Source organism: Suricata suricatta, chromosome 7 (genome assembly GCF_006229205.1).
Source record: "Suricata suricatta isolate VVHF042 chromosome 7, meerkat_22Aug2017_6uvM2_HiC, whole genome shotgun sequence".
Classification (NCBI taxonomy): domain Eukaryota; kingdom Metazoa; phylum Chordata; class Mammalia; order Carnivora; family Herpestidae; genus Suricata; species Suricata suricatta.
In genome coordinates, this window is record NC_043706.1 from 115,439,758 (window position 1) to 115,460,268 (window position 20,511).

The 20,511-nt window shown below is 35.1% G+C and overlaps 1 protein-coding gene and 2 long non-coding RNA genes across 3 annotated transcripts in view; 1 reads left to right on the forward strand and 2 right to left on the reverse strand.

Annotated features, from left to right (window-relative positions):
• EYA4 (EYA transcriptional coactivator and phosphatase 4) overlaps positions 1 to 20,511 on the forward strand; it is a 306,046-nt gene that overhangs the window by 235,206 nt on the left and 50,329 nt on the right. The window contains exons 4-7 of the mRNA XM_029945279.1: positions 4,689 to 4,813; positions 6,214 to 6,282; positions 14,972 to 15,064; positions 19,495 to 19,561. Of these exons, the coding sequence (XP_029801139.1) occupies positions 4,689 to 4,813; positions 6,214 to 6,282; positions 14,972 to 15,064; positions 19,495 to 19,561 (354 nt within the window). The remainder of the gene's footprint in view (positions 1 to 4,688; positions 4,814 to 6,213; positions 6,283 to 14,971; positions 15,065 to 19,494; positions 19,562 to 20,511) is intronic.
• Positions 5,787 to 8,161, reverse strand: LOC115296796. The gene is made up of 3 exons (XR_003911056.1): positions 8,116 to 8,161; positions 7,013 to 7,078; positions 5,787 to 6,388 (listed from the first exon to the last, which is right to left on the reverse strand). It is a non-coding gene; the product is annotated as an uncharacterized LOC115296796 (long non-coding RNA).
• LOC115296795 overlaps positions 9,817 to 20,511 on the reverse strand; it is a 31,856-nt gene continuing 21,161 nt past the window's right edge. The window contains exons 2-4 of the long non-coding RNA XR_003911055.1: positions 14,271 to 14,356; positions 11,609 to 11,677; positions 9,817 to 10,495 (exon numbers count right to left, since the gene is read on the reverse strand). This is a non-coding gene — a long non-coding RNA (uncharacterized LOC115296795). The remainder of the gene's footprint in view (positions 10,496 to 11,608; positions 11,678 to 14,270; positions 14,357 to 20,511) is intronic.

A 20,511-nucleotide genomic window follows, 5' to 3' on the forward strand; every position in this document is an offset into this window, starting at 1 on the left:
GAACAGCCATCATTCGAACTTCCAAGCTCCTGAACAACTATCATTTTGATATTTCAGTATTTGAACTGGAGGAGATCTGACTGAAGTTTCAGATATTTTTAGTTCATGTTTTGCTTTAGTTCTACCAAGACCTTGTACCTGTAATGTGGTAAATTCACTCATCCATTCTAGTCTTTTTTGTTGTTTTGTTTCTATAGATTTCTCTGTGTTTTCTACATAACTAATAATGTTACCTGTGAATGAACAAAATTTTTTCTTTCAAAACTTTACCTCTTTTATTTATTTCTTTTTGTCCTCTGCTACTGGCTAAGATTACCAGGCAAATGTGTTGAATGGGAAAAACAGCCAGCTATCCCTGCCTTGATTCCAATCTTCAGGAGAAAAAAAATCAATATTTTATTATTAAAAATGATTTTGACCATAAAATTTTTAATGGTCTTTATCACATGTGTGGGAAATACTTTTAGTTTTCTGAGAGTTTGTATCTTAAATGAATGATGAATATTGTCAAATGCTTTTTTTGCACTCCTTGAAATAATATTCTGTTACTAGACTGAATTGGATTATTTGATTTTCAAATGTTTAAGTTTATCTATTAATTTGAGAAACAAAGAGAATGGAGGGACAGAAAGAGAGGGAGAGAAATTCCAAGCGGGCTTCACGCTGCCAGTGCAGAGCCCAGTGCGGGGCTCAAACTCACAAACTGTGAGATCATGACCTGAGTCAAAATCAAGAATCAGATGTTTAACCCACAGAGCCACCCAGGTACCCCAATTTTCAAGTGTTAAATAAACTGCATTCTTGGGATAAAGCCCACCTGGTTAGCATATATTTGTCATCTTATTGCTACATTTCACTTGATAATATTTTGTTAAATATTTTCATTTATGTTCATGAGAAATATAGATCCATATATTTTTTTTCAAAATTGTCATTGTCAGGTTTTAAATGGGGGTAATCCTTGTCTCATACAATTGAGTGAAATGTGTTCCCTCCTAATTTTTTTTTCTGAAACAAAATTATAAGACCGTTATTTTTCTTTAAATATTTACTAAAATTCACTAAGAAAACTATATGGCCCTAGAGTTGTTTTTGTTTGTTTGTTGTTTTGGGGTTTTGTTTGGGGGGTATTATGAATTCAGTTTCCTTAATTGATATATGACTATTTTCACTTCCTAATTTTTATTGGGTCTGTTTGATAGGTTGTGTCTTTTAAGAAGGAATTTCAGTGATTTTTCTCTAAAGTAGTGAATGCCTTGGCACAATGTTGTTCATAATATGTCTTCATTATACTTTTTAATATTTTAGTATTTCTAACAATCCTCTTCTGGACTTGTAAATTATGCATAGATTTTCTAGTTCATTGACTTTTGCTCTTTATGGTTTCCTTCCTTTTATTTACTTTGGGATTCACTAGTTTTATTAGTGTAGAAACTTAGATCACAGATTTTAAACCCTTTTCCTTTTCTAAAATAATAATTTAAAGATAAATTTCTCATTTACCTCTGCTTTATTTGCATATCACAAATGATTTGTTATCACTCTTTTTTGTTGTTTTGAAGACTTTCATTTTTCTTCAACTAAAGTTCCACAATACTGTTGAGAGGAAGGTACAGAGATTTCCTCTATACCCTCTGGTCCAAATTGAATTCTTTTGACATTGACTTTTGAAGAGAAGTTTTTAATTTTAATGAAACCCAGCTTATCATTTTTTCCCATGGATTCTGTCTTTGGTGGCATTTTCAAAGCTCAAGACATACCGAAAGTCATCTAGGTTTTCTCTTATGTTATCTTCCAGGAGTTTTACAGTTTTGCATTTTATATTTAGGTCTATGATCAATTTTGGATTGATTTTTGTGAAGAATATAGGGTCTGTGTCTGGATTTAGTGTGTGTGTGTGTGTGTGTGTGTGTGTGTGTGTGTGTGTGTGTGTGTGTGTGTCTACTTTTTCCAGCACCATTTGTTAGAGAAACTGTCTTTGCTCCATTGTCTTGTCTTCACTACTACTCTATCACAGATCGGTTGACTACATGTGAGGCGATTTGAAGTATTTACATTATTATTTTGTCCTAAGTATTTTCTACATTTGTTTGTTAAGTTCTTCTTTGACTCATAGGTTATTTAGAATTGTGGTGTTTAATTTTCAAATATCAATGATTATTTCATGTATGTTACTATCATTGCTTTCTAATTTAATTCATTTTGGCGAGATACTACACTCTGCAAAGTTTAATTTAAAATATAATGAGGCTTATTTTATTATACCTCATAATCCTTTTGATGGACACTTTTATTTTAATGTTTATTTATCTTTGAGAGAGAGACAGAGTATGAGCAGGGAAGGGGCAGAGAAAGAGAGGGAGACACAGAATCCGAAGCAGGCTCCACACTCTGAACTGTTGGCACAGAGCCTAACATGGGGCACAAACCCACAAACCATGAGATCATGACCTGAGCTGAAGTTGGATGCTTAACCAACTGAGGCACCCAGGCGCCCCTCAATGGACATTCTATGTACACTTAAAAATAGTATGTATTTTGTAATTATTGAGTGTTAGTGTACTATATCTGTCAATTATGGCATGTTGGTGATAATGTCTACTTTTGCAATTGGTTACTGTGGAAAGAATGTTATAAAAGCTCCAAGTATAGTCATGAGCTGATCAGTTTCTTCCTTTAATTCTGTTACTTTTTGCTTTATATTTAGAAGCTTGGCTAGCAGGTATGTACATCTAGGATTATTATGTCTTCCTGAAGGATTTATCATTTATTTTATTTTCTTAATCATCTCTTTGTATCTGCTAATACTGTTCATTTCGAGGACCATTTTGTGTGATATTATGATAGCCCAAACATATATCTTATGTTTACTATTTACATGTTATGTTGTTTTCTATCCTGTATCCTGAACCTAGTTATGCCTTATCACTGTTCAAGTTCCTAGGAAACAGACTCTAACATGGTGACTTGGGCCAGGAATTTGTTGGGTTGTGCTTTCAGTAGTAATACTTTTGGGGAGATGAGGGAAATAATGATTAGACTGAGAGACTTTGAACTTCAATGTAGTTGCAACAAAGGTCTCAGCTGATCTTACGGTGGCTCTAGACTTGAGTGACCTTCAGGGAAAGGGTAGTATCTTTATATCCCTTTATGATCAGTCAGTAAATGAAGGCTGATGGAAAGAGTGTGATTTGGACCAAAATGACTCTCTTTGGTTGAGATCTTGGAAAGGAATTTAGTTGAGAACTGCCAGTGGTAACACTCCCAGCAACTATAATAATGATTTCTTCAGGGCAGTATACCACAGTATCACAATGTATCTATATTTAAAGTATTTCTCTGGTAGATTCCTAATATTTGTGCTGTGGCTCTTTATTCCAGACTGACAATCTTTCGCTCTTCATTGGAGTATATTTAGTCCATTGATATTTAGTGTAATCATCGATATAGTTAGGTGTGAGTATGCTATTTGCTCTGTGTTTTCTATTTTTCACGTATGTTGTTTTTTCCTTTCTCTTCCTGGTTTTTGAGGTTAAACAAATTTTTAAATGCTTTATTGTAATTATTCCATTGACTTTTTGTTATATCTGTTAGTATTTTTCTTATCTATACTTAATATTAGGGGTTACTTGGTATATCCTAAACATCTTATGCCAAATGAAAGAACCTTAAAAGAGTATCATTTTCCCCACTATCCTTTGTGCTGTTGACATATATTTTACTTTTATACCATATTGTAAATTGCATCATACAATGTTATGGGTGTTTTTGTTAAAGTTGGCTGTCTTTTATGAATGAAGTCTTTTATGTCTTTTCTATGAGAAGAAAAACAGAAGATAACCTTTACACTTACCCGTATATTTACATTTCTATCACTCTTCTTTCCTCCCTGTAGATCTGAGTTTTTATCTGCTATCCTTACTTTTACTGGGAGGTCGTCCTTCAATATTTTTTATAGGGTTACATGTTGGTTATACATTCTCTTAATTTTTATTTATCTCATGTGTTTCTCTTCTTTCATTGAAGCATGTGTGGCTTCTTTTGGACCACTGTGAAATTCTGCTCTGTTAGTTTCTGTTTCCCAAGAGGGTTAGCCTTTCAAGAGTCCCTGTTTTATTTAGGGTCTCAATTCCAACACATTCCCTGAAACAGATTTAAGTCATGCCTTCTATTCCTGAATAGACACTAAAGTTGTAACAACTCTACCCTCAGTCCTTACACTCAATTTTCAGCTGTGGGTCCACAAGGTCAGCTAGAAGTTTCTGCTCTGGCTTTGAGTTTATACTTTGTTTCTAGCTATTGATTTCTTTGTCAGTGGTGACTTAGGGCATCAAATTTTAGGAGTCACATACTTTCAATATTCCTTCATGTTTGTTATGACGGTGGTCAGTGTAGGAGATAGAATATACATATCAACTCAAACAGCTAAGATGACAGAATCTATCTTCTGTGCTTTGTTATATGCAGTAGTAAGATTACAAATAAGCTAATTATGAGGCTAACGTACCATGGAAGGTTTCTTTCTTTATTAATTGTTGATGTTTACCTGGTTAACAAAGAAGTCTTAGCTCTTGACTTCAGTTCTTACTTTGAGATTGTGTGTGTGCTGAGTAGAATAATATACGTAGTTTATTAAGGAAGTATTGCTGAGATTTCAACTTTTGCTCTATTGCTTTCTTCTTTAACAGGTCTATGGAAATGCAGGACCTAGCAAGTCCTCATCCTCTTGTTGGAAGTGGTGATGCTCCTGGTAGCTCCAAACTGGAGAAGGCGAATCTCAGCAGCCCATCTGTCACCACAAATGGGACAGGAGGTAAGCACACCACCCTGGAGACACCCAGAATAAGTGTTTGCTATCATTTCACATGTTAGGAATCTGATTATAAATAACCTTATTCGCAATAACATAATCTGCATTATATCCAAGGAATATATGGCTAATATATTCTTGATTATGCTGTGGATTTTATTGAAACGTTTGCATCTCCTCTGTAGCTGGAAAAATTCAGAAAGAATAAATAGCCCTGTAGCCCTGAATAACATTTTAAAGTCTTTTAACAAAGCTTTCTTTTTGTATTTGCCCTGATAAATATTCCCAAAAAATATAGAAAGTGTGGCCAAAAAGATTTGCACTCTGATCTTGCCAGAGAGAGAGAGAAAGAAAAGAAGAGAAGAAAAATTACACTAGTTACACTAGTTTTGGGGTTAATTTTGAATTGTAGGAGGAAGGCAACCCTAAATCTTTTTTAAGTACCTTTTTCTTAAAAGTGGTTTGAGAATAGAAAAATATTTATGTCTGCTGCATTTTCTTTTCAAAGAGAGTAATACCAAATGTATTTAAAATGAGAATAAAATTTTTTCAGATATTTTCTCATTTGAGTAGCCTATAATTATGTCAAAGCATATGGTAATGATAACAGTTTTCAAATATTCTATCCTACTGATTTTATAGAATGCATTTAGCTTTCATAAAATATGGTCTAATTTTTGCATCAGAATATATATATAGAGATGACATATATATGTATATACACACATATTACATGTAAGCAACTTTTTAAATTGTTCACCATCATTTTTAAGTTTTATAGATCTATTTTAGTCAATAGGAGAAAAATTATATGAAATTTGTTTTAATTTATAAACTAATCATATTATTAGATAACATTTGCCACATCATATTTTCTTTTAAATTTTCAATAAGTATTTATGAAACTGTTACACCTCTTCCCATTTATTTTAAAATAGCCGTGCAAGCTAAAAAATTTTTTGTAAAGTTATGTGCATTGCAACTTGCCTGTATTTAATGATGTTTTACACCAAACCCTTTGTAGATTAACATTTTCCTTGTTGATAATTTTTATTTGTGTCTAAACACGCTTCCGTACTTTTAGCTAATTAGTTGGAGGATTGCAAATTTGTAAGATTGTTCAGCATTGATTCCCTAGTGTAAGAACATTCATATTTAAACCTTCACTTGCATACCTATAATAAGATTTTTAAAACTCTGGAATCAAACCTTGGGGGTCACTAATTGTCAAGTATATATATTTAACCCAACTAAAAGAGACCTGACAAAATAAAATGTAAAAGTCATACAGGGAACTTATAATTTGGGCTAAAAGGTCAGGATCCAGTGCAAGCTTTGAAGACTCTTCACGTACGCAGAGCAGGCATTCAGACAATGAACCCTTATACTGTTCGTGTTCTCAGGGGACAACATGACTGTTTTAAACACTGCAGACTGGTTGCTGAGTTGCAACACCCCGTCTTCTGCAACAAGTATGAGAGACGATGGTACACTGCATGCGTTTGCGTGTGTGGTGGTGTCCTTCTGGTGTGCTTTCTATCGCTATTTCTGTTTGCACTTCCTTTTCTGTGTTCAGTACTTGTAAAGGAAAAGAAAGAAACGTGAGTTTTTGTTGTTTACAAATAACACTTGACTACGTTTTCTTCTTATCAACTAGAATTCTACTAGTAGATTGTTTAGGTCAGTAGTATTCTTCTGTGACATTTTTTATAATGTACCAATAGATGCATCTATTGTTTTTCTAAGTACATGTCTTCGATGAAGTGGGCAATTCAGCACAGCACTTGTCAATAAGACCAGGTGAGGCATTGCACATATATACAAACTCCGTCATCACCATAACCTACAGACGGACCGTCTTCATTTAAATGTTTAACATGCCGAAAGATACTTGCGATTTTACTAACTTCAATAAATATTCCTATTAAAATACCTGAAGTAACATAAACATTTAAAATTCCACCACTTAAGGAACTATCAGTGATGAAAGCTGTACATTTCAAATTATACATTAATATTTACTCTTAAAATACTTTGAACTCTAGATATTTACTACATTCATATACATAAAATACATAAAAGTATAAACAAACTTTTTCTAAACCAAAAGCTAATATGCTACCAAAATTAAAAACTAAGAGCAAAACCATAACACCGCCAGGGAATCATCCAGTATTAAGATTAAAAAGAAAAGGTCCCTACCTCTTGGAAATGTGCATTACAAGAAAGCAGTTAGGAGAGGCAGTTTGGCTGGAGCCTGTTGTGTCTCTGATTAAATCAAAGTACATGACCAGTTAAATCAAAGTACATGACCAGTGAACGAAGAACACTCCATTATACCCATTACTTCTATTTTTATAGTTTTAGCTTGAAATTTTCTTGAATTCTGCACTTAAAATATACTTCCTTAAAATTATTTATGTTTGTTTTTGAGAGAGACAGAGCACGAGCAGGGGAGGGACAGAGAAAGAGAGAGAGAGAGAGGAGAGAGAGGGAGAAGGAGAAGGAGAGAGAGAGGGAGACACAGAATCTGAAGCAGGCTGCAGGCTCTGAGCTGTCAGCACAGCTCCTGATGTGGGGCTTGAACTGACCGACTGCAAGATCATGACCTGAGCCCAAGTTGACTGAGCCACCCAGGTGCCCTAAAATATACTTTTTATGCTTAAAAATATGTTGACGGATTTAGTTTCTCTTAATTCTAACTCAGGGGTCTCTTTCTGTAAAGAGCCAGATAGCAAATATTGTAGCCTTTATGGCTACAGCCTTTTTTATGGATCCTAATATATGAATTTCATAATAGTTAGGTCACAAAATATTCTAGTTTAGATTTTTTTAAACACTTAGTTTGTTAAAGAAATTTTTTTAGCTCACCATATATTGTTCTGCTCTAAAATATTCATGTAACATGGACAACTTTACCATAGTGAGTATGTACAATTAGTATTTAGTGATTTAGATCCAATTTCAACCAGAAATATTTTTATGTTACATCAGATTTTCCTAGTTCTTAGTGTTACCGTCCAGATTAATGTGGCCTTTGGGGTGCCTGGGTGGCTCTGCCAGTTAAGCAACTGACTTCAACTCAGGTCATGATCTGATGGTTCTTGGGTTCCAGCCCTGCATCAGGCTCTGTGCTGACAGTTCAGAGCCTGGAGCCTGTCTTCAGATCCCATGTCTCCCTCTCTCTCTACCCCTCCTCCGCTCATGCTCTGTCTTTCTCTCTCAAAAATAAGTAAACATTTAAAACAAATTTTTAAAAAGATTTTAAAAAACAAGGACTTAAGTTTTAAGAAGAACGCACTTACTGGCCGTGTCACCTTGAGCAGTTACTTGACCTCTGTAAGCTTCAAGCTCTTTCTAAAAAGGAGGATAATAATATTTCCTTGGGAAAGCTTTTGTTTTTAATTAGTATATAAAAATTGTTTGCCATAAAAATTAGTATATTTCCCTTTCTTTAATTAATAATTCAATAATAACTAGACAACAATTTTTAAGGAAAGTGAAAACATGCATCGTATTAGAAGACTCTCCAATGCTTTGTCATACAATAAATTTTTTGGCATTTAGAATGTGTAAACTTGCCAAAGAAGATAAACTTTTAGTAATAAAATATTAGGTATACTTTGATTATTAATGATGTAGTCTTAGTAGCATATTGATAGGAAATTTATCAATGTATGAATCTTAATGACTTTGGATTATTTATTGTATGAGTGTATGTTAGGTGTCTGTATAACACAAACTTAAGGATTTGGTGCACAATCTCTTCCATTGACAGTAATCTTGGGTTTTTTTGCTGGAATTGGATTACTATAAAATTATAATGAAAGGAAAAAGCAAAAGCTAAGTTAGTGGCTTTTCAAAATCTTTCCATTAACTTTAAGTTTTTTGAAAAGATTTTAAGTATATAGTTTTTACTAATGTGAATAAGTTGATAGTGTCACCTTAGTATCCTACCATACCTCATTAGTACTCTTTAAATATATGACATTATTCCTCGAAGTGATTTAAAATGGTTCGGCACCATAGTCTTAATCATGCAGATTTGTATTGGAAACAAATCTTCCTTTCAAATTTTTGTTGCTTGTAAAATTGTTAAAATGTAGAACTGTCAATAAAAGTGTAATACATGCAGTCATGCCCTAGCATATAGATCAGTGGTAAACAAACGTTTTCTGTAAAGGGTCAGATCGTGTGTATTTCCGGCTTGCAAGCTATTGTTGCACAAAAGCAGCCATAGACGATGCATCACTGAAAGCTCTGTGCTGTATTCAAACAACACTTATTAATCTATGAATACTGAAATTTGAATTTAAAAAGCATTTTCACAGGGCACAGATATTCTTATTTTGATATTCTTCAACATTAAAACATTGAAAAGACATTCTTAGCTCACGGACTCTACAGAAACAGGCCAGCAGAAGATTTGGCATGTGGGATGCAGTTTGCTCACCCCTGATACAGGGCTGTATGTAGTTCATTATATACATACTTATGCATGTAAATGCATGCCAGTAATATGAAAAGTTACTTCCAGGTATAGGTAAGATTTTAATTTGCTTAAGGGTGTTGAGATTCATGATTAGCTGTACTTTACAAAAAACTTATGTCTGTTAGGATTGCTTAGGGTAGGATCAAAAAGTGGATTTTCACTTTCTCAATTAAAGTGTATCAAGTTCCTGTTATATACCAGGTTCTGTGCTAGGAAATAGGAACCCAGTGACCTATATAATATGATATTGGCCATCAAGGGACCAAAAGTCTAGCAGAGGGAAACAGACCAAGAAAATAATGAGTGCATAATGTGTTCAAGGTGGGTGCTTAGCACAGGGCGGGAATATTTGATTATACATGGAGATTAAGAAACTACTTTAAAGAGGTTTGGGGGAATCAAAATTAGACATTATGATTAGATTTATAGCATTTTCTAGATTTAAAAATCCACATATCATAGAAAAGAATCTTCTAGAATTTAAAATATATAGATGATTGACTCATGCAGTGGATTTGTTTCTGGATGTTGTGTGTCCGTGCAGTAGAGCCATCTACTATTGTGGCTCTACTCTCTTAGATTTTCTGGAACTAAAGCCGTAAATTGCTTTGTCAGATTGTTTTACAAAGTTAAATGCTTTCTGGATATTTAGGACTAAAACACACTTGGAGCTCATAGATTTTAAGGTGAATATATTGATATAGACAAACATAAATCATAGGCTATACTAATTATTAAAACCAGTAGGCAATACTGCATGCTCCCCTGCAGTGTTATAAATTGCACCTTCCTGATGTAACTCCTCCTGAAATTCTTTTTAGAACCTATGCTGTTAGAAGGAGCTGTGGGTGATTTTGTGGTTCAGAAAATATATTTAGAGTTAACATATACATCTTTTAAGTGTACACAGTTTCAACACAGATTTTGGAAGTGAGATGTAAAATGTAAATTACTTGGGTAACTTTCTCTTTCAAGGATTAAGTCTGCTATTACAACTAATGAACATGAACTTTGAATTATTACAATAAAGCAGATTTTCTCCACAAATAATTACTATACATTAATGTTGTACTTGAGTTCCAAAGATAATCTGGACAAGATTAAATTTGCTTCGAAAATATGCACAGGAGGGTCTGGATGAAGGTTGAGGCATGAAGAGAGGAAATCAGTGATTTAGTAGTCATAGCTGACAGCTGAAAATAATCACATAGAATCTTGATTTAGTCCATAGACCTCAATTATTTTTGAAGGTAAAAAATAATATCCAATTATACCAATATGCTAAAATCAATATATTAAAATTATTTTTACTTTTTCTCTTTTTTCTCAATGTTTTCAATGTTTTCTGAAAAACATTCAAATTGTAACTGCAAAACTAGTAGTGGGCCGCTGACAGTACAAATATTTCTGGAGTCAGACGTGCTACCATTGCGCTATGAGGTTCTTAAACATTTCTTGAATAATTTCTGCACAAACTACTGTATACAGTTTCTCATTCCACTTTTAGAAAAACCCTGAATTACTGAATTAATCCTGAATCCTGAATTACTTATTTTGAACATATAGAAGGGCAAAAACCACAATATTCTTAAGGACAGTAAAATATGATCATTATTTTTGAAATCAAAACATTTGTAAGTTTTATTTTGTTGAAAAATGGTTTCTCTCTTACAGAAGATTGTCCCTTCCATTTTGTAGCCTGTAATAATTGTGTACTTTGTACCAATAAGTTAAAAGCCCTCTTGAACCTCTGTGTTAATTTGAGAAAAATGAAATACAGTGAGAAAAAAGTACATTTGAACATGACAATGAATATACACTGATAATCATTTGTAATAAGGATTTTGTGCATTTTAGAAAACAGTAAAATATTTCATTGATGAATATCTTTCTAATAATGCCTTGCATGTATGCAACTAAAAAAAATTTACTTGCCACTACAAAAATATATAGTGTATCTAATTTTAGTATAAAGTGCAGAAACAAAAGCAAGAGAAAAATGGAATACATTTCAAATATATTTGGACCTTTATTGAAAATGATGTGCAGTTTTCAAACTTTATAATTAAACTAACGTTTCCTTTATACAAGTTACTTGTTTTATTATAAATATTAAGATACTCATTTGTATTCTAACATCTTTCCAACCAACAAATTATATATGCAATGTTCATTTCACTTCTCTTAAGTTTCTTGTCCTCGTAAAAGCAAATTATTGATTTTTACTTAGTTATTCCTTCTTTAACAAAACCAACCAAAATAACTGCATTTTACTTGAAACACAAGCAATGTCTGTTGATACCTACCTAAAGTGAGAATACTTTATCTTCTGTGGTAGCATAATTAAATTGCCCTCTTTTCCCTTTTGTTTTTATCTGCATATGAAAGATAAATGAGCATTAATGTGCCATTTTCCCCCAAATGTTAACACCCATTTGTTGAATTATTGTTTAAAATCCATGCATGTTATACACTGCCCATATCGAGATTTATGCTTTACCTTTATATACTTTCTATGGATGCCTTTTCTCAGTCAAATGAAACTTCTTTGACTCTTTGACTAAATGCAGACGTTTAAAATTTGCATGAGAGACGTTCCCAGTATAATGAATGCTACCACAAACTCTGTCTTCCTTTTCTTCCTTCTCCTTTGACTGCCTGAAACCTTCAAATTGAGGAGATTATAATCCTCATCAATACAAAGTTGGGCTCAACAGTAACATAACTAATTCTCATGTCTGGCTTCTAGCCTAGTTTTGTAGACCCAGCTCACGTTCTGCTCCTTTCTCCTCTGTTCACAAATATGTAACACCATCACTTTTACAAGGAGTGTTTCTAGGTTTAGACACATTTAAATAGGAAATTGGCTAGTATTCGAATTTGGAAGTTCCAGGAGACTGTCTCTTGTATTAGTTTTGCTGAAGGCTTCAGGCTATGCTTTTTTTATTTTTATTTTTTATTTTTTTGTCAGAAGTCAGAAGTGGACATTGTATCACAGAGCTTTACATCCATCTAGGTCACACTCTGGGTCATCTTCATACAGATGAAAGGGATTCAGGATTAGTTAGTGCTTCCTGTGAGGCAGTTGGGTTTAGAATGTGGAGTCTTAATTCATCAAATCTTATCTCTTACTAGCTATGTGACTATAGGAAACTTATTTAGCTACCATGTACTTTAGTTACATTATCTGAAAAATTAAGATGGTAATATTATCTACCTCATATGATTGTCACGAGGAAGAAGTGAGTTCATATCGGTATGGCATAGCAATAGCACCTGCATGACTCAGTATCTTTTAAGTGTGTGCAGTTATTATCTGCTTTCAAACTTGCTGCTTGTTGCCTTTTAAAAGGTTACATGAGAACAAAGTGGAAAACATATGTTAGTAGCCTATTCCCATATTTTGCAGTTTTTGTTTTTAATTTTTAGAAATTTTTTTAGAGTTTATTTATTTATTTGGAGAGGGAGATGGAGAGAGCATGCACAGCAGGGAAGGGGTGGAGAGAAGGAGAGACAGAACCCTAACCAGGCTCCACACTATCCGTGCAGAGCTCACGCAGGGCTCAAACTCACAAACCGTGAGGTATGGCCTGAGCGGAGATCAAGAGTCACCTGCTTAACAGACTGAGCCACTGAGGTGTGCCTTGCAGTTTTCGTTTTTAGCATTTTAGTTTTCTTTTCTTTTCTTTTTTTAAATATTTATTTTTGAGAGAGAAAGAACAGTGTGAACAGGGGAGGGACAGAGAGAGAGGGGGACAGAATATCTGTGTGAAGCTGGCTCTGTGCTGACAGCAGGCAACCCATAGTGGGGCTCGAACTCACAAACTGCGAGAATCATGACCTGAGCCCAAGTCAGCGCTTAGCCGACTGAGCCACATGGGCACCCCAACCTAGTTTTCTTAAGTACGCTGTTAGGGGATAACCCCATTCTTATCACTCTCAGAGCCTTTGTGAAGAGTTCCTGCTGTGAACAGTTAGGCTATCTTCATACCTGAAGGCAGCTTGTTACGGTGGAGAGATTGGGGATGTAGAGCTAAAAAGACATGAGTTCAGACCTTAGTCCCCTCCTCTCCTGCAGTGGAATAACCTCCTGAGCCCACCCTTCAGCTTCCTGTGGTATAAAATGGATAAAGTGGTTTGTATTGATCAAAGTTGTTTTAATGATTAACTACATGTAAATGGTCTAGCACATAGTAAGCTCTTGATAAAGAATTTTGTAGTCGTAAATAATTTTGTTGCGTTAAATATAATTAGTAGTCAAGTATAACTCTAAATGGACTGCTACAGAAATTACTACTGTAAGATATTAACCACCAGTTCATTATTTATCATTAAACAAATAACTAGACGCCGATTCTTAGATTATCGTTGCTATTGAAAAATTGGTCAACCTCAAATTTCCTTTTTGCTGGGATAAGTAATCCACATGTCTTTACTTCTTCTTTCCAACATTTACAGTTCTCCTCTGAATCTCCCATCCTGTCTTCATGACATTATTAAATCATGGGTGCTAACTTAACCGCAGGGCTCACTGAAGGAGGGTCCAGTCAATTCTGTTCTTGTAGAAAGAGAGCATAATCATTACTGCATGTTTCTTTATCAGTTAATCACTTTTCTAACAGAGTAACATTGCTGGCTTGCTTGGTTGATGGGGACCCTCTGACCCCACTATTTTTTTTTTTTTGCCATATTTGTTCATGGTTGGCTAAGTCTTCAGCTTTCTTCTTTAAAGTTTTCTGCTTGCTTCGAACTTATTTAACTATATCATTCTGTTTATGACCAGGAAACATAAGAGGTGTTAAGTAGAAAATAATTTAGTTTATCCCCTTGCTGCTGTGATATATGTAGCAGAGCGTTGCCCACAAAAGGAAAATATGGTGTGACAAAAACAGGTGAGGGCTTTTTGACAGCTCCCCTTCCCCACTCACCGCATCGAATAATGACAGTTAGATCTCGCCCCGAACGTACCGCTTCAGAGTAGAAGTAACATATTAGAGGGTTTTCATAAGATGTAGTTGCTGCTGTAGAAATCCTCTCTTTCTTTCTGCTTGTCTCTGTAATCCATTAAAAATTGTTATACTATTAAAATAAGCCCAACATCTTATGATTCGTTAGTGTTGTTTTAGAGCAGAAATTTATTGAGCGCCTCATCTCCCACCCACCATAGGAACAGTCCCATGGTTTCTGGATTTGCTTTTGCCTCCACTGTCCTCTTCTGCAGTCAGTCTTTTTATTCTTTTTAATATCTCCTCGGGAAGACTAAAACATAAGCTAGTAAATCTCTTTGTTATGATTTGGGTTAAAAGTGCTGACGCCTCCCTGAGATTCCTGTTTTCTGACTTTTGACTTCTAACCGCAGCGTGTGTTTAGGTGAGTTACAAAAGCAAAAAGTATACTGCTGTTTCCCTTTGTAAGGCTGACTGCCTTTAGAAACCAGATCTGAGACAACCGGCTTAGAGGATTTTTATATTAAATCCTCTTTGTTGTATTAAATCCTCTATAAGTGCATGTCCATTTTTTCAGAAGCTAAGTTAACAAAACTCTCCTCATCGACTTCTCGAGTCTTCTCTTGCATGCCCGTGGTAGCGCGAAAACCCCCTAGCGGAACAGTCGGCGTCATTGATAAAAATTTAGAAGTAAAACTCACATGTACTTATTCTTCTACATAGTGTCTCTCCTTGCAGTCAAAACAGAGCCTTTGAACAGCAGTGAAGCGGCCGCCACCACTGGAGACGGAGCCCCTGACACTTTTACCGGGTCAGGTAAAGCCTTAAGCTCGTGGGTTGCTACGTGCACATCGGGGCACACATCGCCTTCCTAGCGAATACGCGGCTAAATACCAAAGCGGAGTTTTGAGAATGTGGGCTTTTTATAAACTCAGCAATAGACTTATTTTTTTGAGCCCTCGTTGTTGTAAAACTGTGCATTTTTAAAAATTCTCTTTGGAATCATTTTGCTGGATTTTCAGTTGACAGGAGGACAACCCCTCTGACGTCTCGGTAGAAATAGGCAGAGCTGGCTTCCTCTGTAATTATTTTATACAGTGTTTAATTTAATAATTAGGTTGTAATGGTTGCCTTTGTTCCCTTAACTTGTCCGTTTAAATGGCATAAAAACCTCCTTCTCTCCCAACATTCGAGATGTAAAACTATCCATTTGATTCCTTCTAAATAACCTTGTTTCCTCTTTGGGTTTAAAAAAATCCTCCTGTGTAAGCGGCTGAGTGACAAGTATTAAAGGTTAATGGGCTTCAGGAGGACACATGCTGGCTGCATTAGAACCAGCCTGAGCGCCCCACTTTGACTCAGTGCTTCAAAGAGCACGATAGCGTGTCTTTAAACATCAATCCGTTTAAATATAAATACCTGATAACTCCCAGGTGGACCCAGTGGACACGCATTAAGTTGACTTCGTTGAAGATTTTAGGTTACGATATTTGGTTTAATTTATTATCTGCTGAAAGGATTTTTTTAACCCAAGGAGGAATTTGAATAGCACAACGATGAACTAGTAACCCTAGAAAAGTATCTGTGGTCATTACAACTTGGCTCTGTTACTCTGCTGTAATACATTTTATGTTTTATCCATATTCTCGTGTCCAAAGGCTTTATGTGGGTATGCTTCATGTGCAAAGAGTTGTGGTATGTCCTTGAGTATAATATCATTGGCACATACATTTGATTTGTATAGATAAAGATGATCCCATTTCACTCATTCACACTGATTGGGAGCAGTTACCTTGTATTCACATAAATATTAGTACTCCAGACAGAAAGAGGTAATAATTTATACAGTCTGCATAGAGACTCACATGTGCTAGTCTGTATCCTCTCTAGCAATTCCCTCGCCTCCCCGGTGGTACGTAGGTACCAACTTACTCTAGCATTCTTGATTGCTCAGCTACCATAACTCTTTTAAACTTTCTGCAGAGTGAATGCTTGTGAACACATTTTTAGGGAAAGGAATGGAATTACTGAGTAATTGGTGACATCCTTAAATAGCACACCACCAGTTAATTGAAAGCTAAGTGACAAAACCCTCTAATGTTAGCTCCAGAAGGAATTTCAGAGGTCTGTGGTCTGTTTTATAGGCAAGAATACAGAGGCACAGATACGTGAAAGGCGATTAAGGCCAGACAGTCCAGGCCTCCTAGCTGGTCACTGGTTCCATGAGTGCAGAATGGTCTTCTGATCCGTCTGGGCGTCCCTTATGTGAGACCCCATTGGAAAATACAAAAGTGGAAAACAAAATAGCTGTAAACAGTCCTCCTGTCTAAAATGCCCTCACATTTTCTTTACAAAGAGTAGGCCAGTTTTTATTTAAGAATTATCCAGGTCTGTGCTGTCCAGTTGTCTCTGGCCTTGTGTGACTATGCAACTGCGAATTATTTAAAATTTGGTAAAAGTAAAAATTCGGTCTCTAGTCGCACCAGTCACATTTCAAGTATTTAATAGCTGCGTGCGGCCTTTTTAGTGGCCGCCATGTTGAACAGCTCAGATATAGAATATTTCCAGTACCGTGGACCAGGTTGTTTTGGACAACTTTCCAGGTCAGGGATTCTCAACAGCAGCGCTATTAAAAATTTGGCTAACTTTTTTTTAAATGGAAGATCTGTCCTTTCCATTGTTAGATGTTTAGCAGCCCCCCTGCCATCCATCCCAGAATGGCAGTATGACAACCAAAAATGTCTCCAGACCTTTTCAGTGTCCCCTGGCAGGCAAAATTCCTGTTTACCCCCCTACCTCACTCCCCATCTGCTACCCCAATGAGAGTTACTGATCTAAGGTGTCACAGTAATTAGAGTAAAACCTCAAAATTGTTTGCATTACCCTCTGAGAATCTGGTAACATTGTATAGAAATTTGTTGTAATTAATCCTCAGGACTTCTTTTGAAAAGAAGCCATTTCCTTACTTTTAAATGCAGAGATGATGAAATATAAGGAGTTGAGTGCTTCGGGTAATGTCTCTTGATTAATTGACAATGAGGAATAAAAGGAAAGTCTCCAGATCTGCACGTGGTATTCCAGAAACCCTAGTGGAGGTGAGGCTGCCCTGTGTAGGAACGAACTTGACTTTGGTCACCATAACCTCACCCCACTTCAGTCAAATTTTGTTGTTTCTTGTGTTCTGCAGATTCAGGAGTTCAAATAAATATATCAATTTTAGTTAAGAAGCATAAACTCTCCAGGTTTTATGTGAACATGTTAGTTTCCTGAGCCAAAGGTTTTGCATTCTGTTTAGAAAGTGAATATATAGACATTTCTATGACATTTTAAAGGTTGAAGCCTTAATACTGTCATGCGTACATTATTTCAGTGCTTGTCTAGATTCATTCATTCGAAGGAGGAAGCATCTTATATATTCAGATTTCCTTTCAGATATATGGGAAGTTTTTTTTCCTGAAATAATTTTGCTCTTCAGCTTATTTTATAAAAGCTGCTGTGGTGAATGGTTCTTTTCATTGATGTCTCTTCTGAAAAGCATTGTGATTTACAATCTTGAGAATTTTTTACTGTAAAGTCTTGAGTCTGCCAAAGCAACGTTTTACAAATAAGACACAAACACACATGGAGTTATGCCTCATTTAACTATATTTTTTGACAAACAGAATATCCACTATTGTGAGTTAATGAATCAGAATGGATTTCCTGTGGAACAACACTATTGCTACTATGTAATATACATTTAGTGCCTGTGGTGTGGTTAAAAAAAAAAACACTTGTTCTCATGAAATTGATTTCCAAGTTTTAAACGTTAAGAGAAATTAACCCATTAACATTAAGACATTAACATCCTACACAGGGCAGCCTAATGTTAATGTCTTTATTTTAATAAATAAGTAGAAAATAGTTCGTTGGTCAATTTATTTTCAAATATATAGCTAATTCACTTAAACTTTACTTGGTAGAACATGACACACGTCTAGTTATATTCAGTGATTTTCAAATTGATTCATAATATCCCTGAAAACATACTTTCTGCAATATTGCTATGAAACCTATAATATACTTTCCATACTCAGAGCTTACAGGCCAAATAGCATTTTAAATACATTCAATCCTATGTGTTTATGAAATGACAGATCACAAGGGTACTTAATAGCACTTGGACATAGAAATATATCATGTTTCATAAAATAGTTAGCAACCTAAACCTATTTGTCACTTTTACAATTCTAAAAGTTTCGCTCCAATATTATTACGAACAACTTAGAAGGGACATAGTACTTTGAAGTATAACCATGATTGATTAGACTAAACTAATTCCAGCACTGCCTTGTGTACTACTTTAATCTTTTTGAAAAGTGAATGAACAGCAGATGGCCTAATAAAGACACTCTGTGTGCTTGCCCAGTATGGATTGGCTCTGAGGGACCTGCCTGAACACTTTGGAGTCCATGTATTTGCAATACATCTGTCTTAGTCAAGGCAGATGGTTAAAGGAAAGAGAAACTTCCAAACCTCTGAATGTATTCCAGTTTGGGACAAAACGTGAATAGGACCCAACACTCACCTTTAAGTTCTTCCCCTAAAACGTACTCTCTCTGATAGTTCAGAATATATTTGTAAATATGAGCGCTGCTGTGCTTTGCAATCATGTGTCTTAAGAAGTGGTGCATTATCACTCATGCTTTCGGTCCATATTCCAACTACTGCGCAAATATCTCGGACTCTGCATTTTGAACTACCCATCTGATAGGTACAATGAGAGGAAATAGGAAGTGATCGTGTTTTACAATTTTGAAATGAAGGTTGGGATTTCATATTTTTCTTAAAATTTTAGTTTATTTTTAGTAGCACAAATGTGGAGGAAGAGCAATATGTTGCTGTCATATATTTGGAATTTAAGACATAAAATTTGTAAATTTTAAAAATTAACTTCTATATCATGAGATCTTAAGTACCAGTAACCAAAGATAAGTATTCATACATATTAATACATAAGAGTGTGCTATTGACTTGAGAAGGTGATGGAGGGAAAGGGTTTGTGTAAAGAATTCATTTCGTTCTCTTACAACAAACTTGAAGTGGTTCAATTGGAAGAAAATGGTTAGGTATCTGTTTCTGTTTAGAAAACGTGTGAATTTTAAGAAACATCTCCTTAGCATAATAATGTCTTCAAATTGGTTTTGTCATTCTAGCAAAACATATTTATGAAGCAACTTTTTTTGCAATGGTTTTGTGTCTTACAGTAATAACTAGTAGTGGCTACAGCCCCAGATCAGCGCATCAATATTCCCCACAGCTATATCCTTCCAAGTAAGTGGTCAATAGATTCTTTCAGATTTGCTAGAATAATTTTTCAGGGTTATCTTTCTTAATTTGTATTCACACAACATAACTTCAAATTGTGATGCATTTATGTCTTTCTACATAAATGTGTTATAGATAGTTGAAGAGAGAGAGACTTGGATAGATTAGTTGGGTGGATTAGACATATAGATAAATATCCTGTATAAATCTAGACATAGAGATATACTCATGTTCGTCCGGACAATTTCCTTAATTCTCTTCAATAATATACCATGAGGAAAACATCAAGCTCAAACCAGAAAACACTGATTTCTTAATGAAAATGCAAAAGATACTGAGTAGTTTAAGGAAGATCTGCAAAGATTACATTTTATTCTAACATTAGCACTTCATAATTTATTCTATCATTACGTTATTTTCACTGGATTCGAAGTTCTAAAAACACACTTTTGAGTAACGGGCTCTATTGTTTTTATAATAAAAGTAGTCAACTTATTGAAGACAACTGTAGAAATTTCAAATTGAGCAATGTTAAATGTATATCTGGATTTGGTTACAATCAGCCAGATACATTAAGATTTGGGATCCGTGATTCACACACATTTAAATGGTATTTTCTGTAGCAGCTACAGTCTCTGCCCTGAAACATAGGCTGGTGTTTGGCTGTCCATTTGGGAACATTCTGTAAAATTGGCATGATAAAGGGGATGGCATTCCATTTCTTTTCTGGAAGCAGCCACCTTCCTTTTTCCTTTCTTTTCTTCTTCTTCTTCATTTTTTTTTAAGATTTCCAGTTCATGATAAAGAGTTCTTCATAGGGCTTTTGATGACTCCTGTGTCTGTTGCATATCATTAGCTCACTCCTAGTGAGAAGTAGGCTCATGAACATGTTAACTGGCCTGGACTCCATGTCCCTTTGTTGGCACATCTTGGGAGTACCATTTCAGATATAAACA